The following is a 7,506-nucleotide window of genomic DNA, read 5'->3' as shown; positions in this document are numbered from 1 at the left end:
TGGTCTTTGGAAATCATTAGCTGTATGAGATTTCAGGAATAGCTTTATCCAAAGACTTCTATCCTAGTGGATAACACCCCCCCCCCCCCCCCCATTGGAATTGCCAGGTAGAAATAGTGCATAGAATGATTTAGTGCAGAAACTCACACAAAAGAAAATGTCAATCTTAAAGCTAGGTTTCTTTCCAAGTAAAATGAGCGCGTAAAACAAATTTTATGCTCATGAGCATAAAAATTGTTTTCATCATCCAGTGCCATGAATGCAAAACTTTCTTCTAAATCATCTTAACATCAAGAAAATAAAAAATAGAACCAATTCTATTTCAAGAAAACATCATGAGCATCATATGCCCATCATGGGCATAAAATGCAAAACTTTTTAAATAATCTAAATATCATGCAAAACTTTCTTTCAAATCATCTAAACATCATGAGCATAAGATTTGTTTTAGGCTCATCATCATCCAGTTCCATGAATGCATAACTTTCTTCTAAATCATCTAAACATCTAGAAAATTAAAAAATAGAACCAATTCTATTTCAAGACAGAGAATTAAGATCCCTACTACTTATTTACATACACTTAATAGAGAATCCATTACTAGCAACAAAACTCAAGAATAAAAGAATATAAAAGGACATCTCTCTCTCTCTCTCTCCCCCCGCGCGCCCTATTAGCTCCTAAAAAACCCATCATTCACTGGTTGTAGCCACTGCTGCAGCCCCGTCGTCGCCGGAGCCTCCCGCTCCCGCAGCCAATTCCGGCTTGATCTCTTCCAATTGCTGAACAACTTGCTGAATCTCCGGCCGTGCCGCAGGTGAAGGATCCACACAATGCAAAGCCAATTTCAAAGTGTTAAGCAATTCATCCCCAGTAGTTGAAGCATCCCTCATCAACTCTAAATCAAAAACCTCATTAGTCCACTCTTCTTTCACAATTGAAGCAACCCATTGCGGCAAATCTACACCGTTCATCGCCTCCCCTGGCGATTTACCTGTCAAGAGCTCTAGTATGATCACCCCAAGGCTATAGACATCAGTTTTCATGCTGGCTTTCTTTAGCTTTGAGAGCTCCGGCGCACGGTAGCCGAGCGCTCCAGCTGTGGCGATCACATTGGAATTGGCGGCAGTTGTCATAAGCCTTGAGAGGCCGAAATCGGCTATCTTGGTGTTGCCGTGGTCGTCGAGTAGAATGTTGCCTGATGTTAAGTTGCCATGAATGATATTCTCATGGGTTTGGAGGTAGGCGAGGCCGCGGGCCGTACCCATGGCTATGTTCATCCTTGTCGGCCAATCGATGGGGGTGTCGGGTCCACGAGCTGGATATATAGAACACATTAATAAGAAAAATTCATTAGTCAAACAAACAATCAGTTATGAATCTTTTATACCTTGTGTATAGAACACATTAATAAGAAAAACCCATTAGTCAGACTAACAATCAGTTATGAGTCTTTTATACCTTGTGTCTAGAACACATTAATAAGAAAAACCCATTACTCAAACAAACAATCAGTTATGAGTCTTTTATACCTTGTGTATAGAACACATTAATAAGAAAAATAATCCATTAGTTAAACAATCAGTAATGAATCATTTATTTATTGTGTATGAATCATTAGTTAAACAATCAGTAATGAATCATTTATTTCTTGTGTATAGAACACATTAATAAGAAAAACCCTTTAGTTAAACAGAAATGATATCTGTTTGTGCACTGCAAATCCTGAAGATTGGTAGAATTGTCTAAGCATAGGGATTGAGAAATTGGAGCTCAAAGGGCATTTAACTTTCTCAATACATAAGAAATCAACAGATAGAATGCATTTTAACAAACACTTTTTTTGAAAAAAACAAAACAGAAATGATATCTGCACTTTACTCTAATCTAATTAGTTGTTAGAGCTGTTAGAAATCCCATAAAGCTATCAACAGCCAATGATTTACAGAGAAATTTTAGTTTGTAGATTCTCTCTCTAAATAAAAAAGGCACAAATTATGAAGTCCAAGGGGAAAAGTTCTCCAAACATACTGGACCTGCAAAATAGATCTTTAAAGGGAAACTAAGCAGTTTGTGGAAAATAATCTAAAAAAGTGCCCATATAAATTGTTGGTTTTGCATTGAGATCATCACTTACTATGAGAAAAGAGTATAAAAAAAACAGTACTTTAATCGAAGTTAGTTTCTAATTGATGAAAGAAAGTAGCTAGTTCATTTGAATTACCATGGAGGAAAGATGCAAGACTCCCTTTAGGCATGAAATCAAATACAAGGAGCTTCTCTCCTTTGGGTCCCAAATAATAAGCTCTGAGAGCCAAAAGATTTGGGTGCCTGATCTTCCCAAGCGCATTCACCTCCACTTCAAACTCTCTCTGACTCTTCGCGATCTTCTCCCTCAATCTCTTCACTGCAACTTGACTCCCATCTTCCAAAGTCGCCTTATAAACAGTCCCATAAGTACTCTTTCCCATAATCTCTGCCGTCGCACATAACAAATCATCGGCCGTAAAAACCATCGGCCCATCGAAGTGTACCAGTTTCCCTCCGGCCTCACCGCCCGATTCGACCTCTGTTCCAGTTGTGGGCCCAGGCTTTTCACCTCTTGGTGTGGCCCCACGTGCTGAGGCAGCGCTCTTTTTTATTGAACTAGTCCTCCTCCTAATCAAACAACAGATCAAAACAAAGCAGAGGAGAAGTAACAGAGCTAGGAGGGCCCCTGCCGCGATGAGAATAATATCCTTGTTGCTCAGTTTTCGGGTTTTTGGAGGGGGAGGGTTTTGAGAAGGCGGAGGAGAGGAAGGGCATGGGACTAAAACACTATACCCACAAAGTTGAAGGTTTCCTATGAAAGAGCTGGAATTGAATTTTTCAGATAGAGGCAGAGGAACAGAGCCTGATAAGTTGTTATAAGAAACATTGAAGAAAGTAAGATTAGATAGGTTTGAGAGAGAGGCTGGAATTGGACTGGTGAGATTGTTATTAGATAAATCTAACTGAGATAACCCTGAAATGTTTCCGAGAGTAGCGGGAATCTGGCCCCCTAATCGGTTATTGCTCAGATCAAGAACTGAGAGCTTTTGCAGTCTATCTACAGTCTCTGGGATTTGATTCTCAATGTGGTTGTTCTCGAGATTTAACCTAATCAATGACGAGAGGTTGCAGAGACTTGGAGAGAAGGTTCCGTTGATGTTGTTATTCGACAAATCGAGAGTTTGCAACCTAGACAGCATCCCAATTTCATCGGGTATACTGCCACTGATATGGCTGTGACTCAAAGAAATCTCTTTTAATTGTCCTAACTTGCTCAGAGAGACGGGAATGCGGCCTGAGATGGAGTTATGATCAAGGGTCAAGGACTGTAGCTGATAGAAATTATTCCCTTTTGATCCTTCTCCCCAAGTATCAGGAACAGAACCAGAGAGATTATTGTATTGGAGAGCAAGAAAATTTAGCGAAGAAATGTGAGTGAAACCTATAGGGATGGGACCCGAGAGGCCATTGAGACTGAGATTGAGTCTATAAAGTGTGGTTGAGTTTGCGAGACTAATGGGAATGGTTCCGGTTAGCAAATTGTTACTGAGATCGAGAGACTGAAGAACAGGACAAGAACCAATGGACGGTGGGATCGAGCCCGAAAGGCGATTATTGAAGAGATTAACCCCTCTAAGATTGGTGAGAAACCCTAGGGATGAAGGGACTGGTCCCCCAATAGCATTATCATGGAGGCTTAGCTTTCGTAGAGCCAAGAGTTGGCCGATCTTTTCGGAGATCTGACCGCCCAATCCCTTCCACGGAAGCTGAATTACTATGACTTGGCCTTTAACACATTTGATCCCCACCCACCCACCTGAACACGCACCAATTCCACTGTCGTTCCAGCTCCGCAAAACCCTTTTCGGATCATTAAACGCTTGTTTAATTGCTTGCAACGCTTGGTAATCCGACTGGGTCACGATATATCCGTCCGAGGGTTGACTCGAAACAGGACTGCACGCGAAAAAAATCAGTGAAAAAAGCATAAAAAGGCGATAGAAAAGGAAAAACTTGTCCTCAGCTCTGAAATTTTGAAGCAGAACGTTGGAAATAGTAGGGAATTTAAAATGCTGAAATGCGTATTTGTAAAATCCATTCAAAATCTGATGGGGATGCTCCATGGAACCAAAATATTGCAGAAAAGTAGAAACATAAACCAGGTTTTTTCCCTTTCTTTTTCTTCCTTTATTTTGCTTCTATGGAAGAAGTGGTGGCGTTAACAAAAAGAAGGGGAAGAAATAGGAGAGAGGTTGAAGGAGGAGAGGATTTTGTAGTGTGAGAGATGGGCCTCAGAGAGATCATGTGAAAAATCTGAATGAGGAATCTTATTTTGGGGAGATAAAATCTAAGAAATCCAGGTGGGTTGGTTCAGAGTAGCTTTTTTCGTTGAGCCTAACGGCTAGTTTTTTTTTTGAACAGTGAGTAAGATTCTGATGCGCTCCTCGCCTCCAACGGCTATATTTTGTGGGTCCTACTTGCTATTTTCCTCGTGGTCAAAGTCAGAATTACTTTATAGTTTAATTAACGAACTTGCCACTGTATGCCGTGAAATGACGAGAATGCCCTTAAAACTCGGGTTTTGATGTGATGGGTTGGATATAAAAATATGCCCTTTTTGCTATTGGGTACGAGGTAAAATGACATGTCATTTTCCCAAGGTATTTGGAAAATTGACTACTCTCTTTTTAACTACCTTTTCTCTATTTTCATCTAAAAAATGTCTTCTGAATGATATTTCCACACCCTTTTTCAAGCATTTTCACCCCCTTCCATTTGTCTTTTCTTGAAAATGGCTTTATCTTCAGGAAAGGACAAACAAAAGGAGGGTAAGATGCACTATTTTTAGGAAAAAGCAAGACAAGAGGAGGATGGAAATGCTGGAAAAGGGGCTGGAAGTACCATTTCCTGGAAGAAAAAAAATTTACATGAAAAAGCAGGTAAATCTTAACACCCCCCCAAAAGATCTCCTTTTTGTTAAATGATGGAATTAGGGTTCTCAAAGTTAGGACCATAGCCAATGAGTGGGAATTATTTTCATGACAATTTTTTCTTATGATATTTTGGGAATATGTTTATGTTCTCTTTTAAATGATATGATGAAAATAAATATGTTATTAAGCTCAACATTGGTCCTTGATGAACTTTGGATATAGGGAAAATTTTCTTGGAATTTTTTCATGGAAAATAAAATTATGGGTCCCAGTATCAATGACCCGGATCACGCGTTTTCCAATTTCGAGCATAAGATCAGTAAAATTAGGTTTGAATCATTTCTTAATAAGTTATCAAAAAATATTCCATGTAAAATAAAATTCCAGGGTCTAGTAGATTTGTAAATTTTCTTACAGATAAGGAAAATTTTCGATTGTAGAAAAACTTTTCATGGAAAATGTTTTACCAAACACTAGAAAATTAATTTTGCATGGAAAAAAAAAGCTACATCGAAAGAGAAACATGAAAAAAGAAGGGCCTCGTGCGAGAGTTATTATTATTCATTACCGTTTGGTCGGTGATTTTTCTCCAACACAAGGGCCTCGTGCTGTCGTACAAGACTTATTATTTGGCATGCTCCAAAGACTCGTTGGTTAACTTGATACTTGATAAGCTATTTCCACCTTCCATGCACACATTTAATGCCCCACATGTATTGCCACGTGAATGAGATCAATCGTTGATCTGACAAAGAAGCACAATTTTGGCCCATTAACGTAGACCCCCACCTTCATTTTATGATCCATCAATCCTTGTTTGGGGGTGATTCTCAAATGTCGCGGAACAGAATGTGATACGATGGGATAGAATGCAATAGAAACAAATAATTGGTCTTTTCCTTTTGGAAAATGATATGGAGACCTAGAGTACCACTTAAAACGGGACCTGCAATGAGAACATACCACGTGTCAAAGAAAAATTTACTTTTCGGTGATTTACCTAAACTCAAGGGATTGCTCACGTCATTAGTGATATTGTGGCAAGAAACAGTTTGTTTTGTTCGGTCCCCTTTTAGGTCCTAGTCTCGGTTTCCCTAGCATTACTCTTTTCTTTTTCATATGAATCCAATTGTTTTTAGGCCCGAGTTTCGCTAAGGTTTAATCCACTTTTCTTTCTTCTTTCTCTTTCCTATTTGAATTCATTTCTATAATTCTTTTAGTTGCCCTGATATTTTTCCCTAAGGGATCTTTAGAATTACCACTGCTTAGCTCTCAATTCGCCTCTGACCATCAAATGAAATATGAATAGCCTGTGATCTCCTATATAGAAAATACACAGTACAGTTGACCGATCCTAATTCGACTTGTTTTGTTCGAAGCAAAGATAGGTTGACCTATTCGGGAATCTCTGGATCTATGCTATGGACGGAATGTCCAGTTGGCATGAATCACAATAGGTTGCCTTATGATAGGATCGATCCTATCCCTTGATTTGTTAGACTCGAGATTTAAAAAAAAAGAAGAATTGAGTTCAATAATCTGTTTTGGACTCAAAATCAATTCTTAAAATCCAAAACAAACAAGGAAACAAAATTAGAAAATGATACAAATTAGTGAATAGCTTGCATTCTTTCGCTGTCTTTTGGATAAGTAATCAAATAAAAATGCTAATGGTAGAGCCTCTCTCTCTCTCTCTCTCTCTCTCTCTCTCTCTCTCTCTCTCTCTCGATAAGGCTGGGATTTCGCAAGACCCCAACCGGTATATTAAAAGAAAGAAGAATAATGGTAGAGCTTCTTTTTTTTGGGTAATCAAATCAGTACTCCAAAGGTCTTGCTTCCTAATTGAAAATCTTCTGATAAACAACTACACTTTCAGGTCAAGGACAAAACAATAGTCCAAAGGTCAAATCTTCTGATAAACAACTACACTTTAATTTAGATCAAGCACAAAACAATAATCCAAAGATCATATCTTCTGATAAACAACTACACTTTTAGATCAAGCACAAAACAATACTCCAAAGGTCTTGTTTCCTAGTTGAGAATCTTGTGATAAACAAGACCAAGCATAAAACAACACTCCAAAGGTCTTGTTTCCTAGTTGAAGATCTTTTGACAAACAAGACCAAGCATAAAACAATATTCCAAAGGCCTTTGTTGCCTAGTTGCAAATCACTTGGATAATGACACAATTACAGCATTTTTGTGGTTGTTGAGCTGTCTTTAGAACACACTATTACTTTATATACATTTGTAATTCACTGTAGAAAGCATATTTCCTGATGGGATTTCTGAATGGATTAAAAACCATGCAAGTGTTTAAACGTCCCATTTTTTTGGGGAAGTGATATCACCATTACCGTATTTTGATGATCGCACTCCTAAGTTTATTAAAAAGTACTGTATGGCCCACACCATTGGATGATCCAAACCGTCCATTAGATGGGCCACAACCTAAATAGGATGTGCCCCAAAAATAATTTCCGTTGGTTGATCCCAACCCTCCGATCTATACAGGGTTAGACTTGGTCAACTTGAGCTG

The 7,506-nt window shown here is 38.7% G+C and overlaps 1 protein-coding gene across 1 annotated transcript; it reads right to left on the bottom strand.

The window, feature by feature from the left end:
• Positions 1-459: 459 nt before the first annotated feature.
• LOC143849126 (putative leucine-rich repeat receptor-like protein kinase IMK3) lies at positions 460-4,387 on the bottom strand. Its single transcript, XM_077358174.1, has 2 exons — positions 2,225-4,387; positions 460-1,318 (listed from the first exon to the last, which is right to left on the bottom strand). The coding sequence occupies exons 1-2, from the start codon at positions 4,152-4,154 to the stop codon at positions 693-695; spliced, it is 2,556 nt and encodes an 851-aa protein (XP_077214289.1). The 5' UTR covers positions 4,155-4,387; the 3' UTR covers positions 460-692.
• Positions 4,388-7,506: the final 3,119 nt, after the last annotated feature.

The sequence above is a fragment of the Tasmannia lanceolata genome, unplaced genomic scaffold (assembly GCF_043159265.1).
Source record: "Tasmannia lanceolata isolate RefF3 unplaced genomic scaffold, GAP_Taslan_0.1 ptg000016l, whole genome shotgun sequence".
NCBI classification, from domain to species: domain Eukaryota; kingdom Viridiplantae; phylum Streptophyta; class Magnoliopsida; order Canellales; family Winteraceae; genus Tasmannia; species Tasmannia lanceolata.
This window is presented reverse-complemented; position numbering and strand designations above follow the sequence as displayed.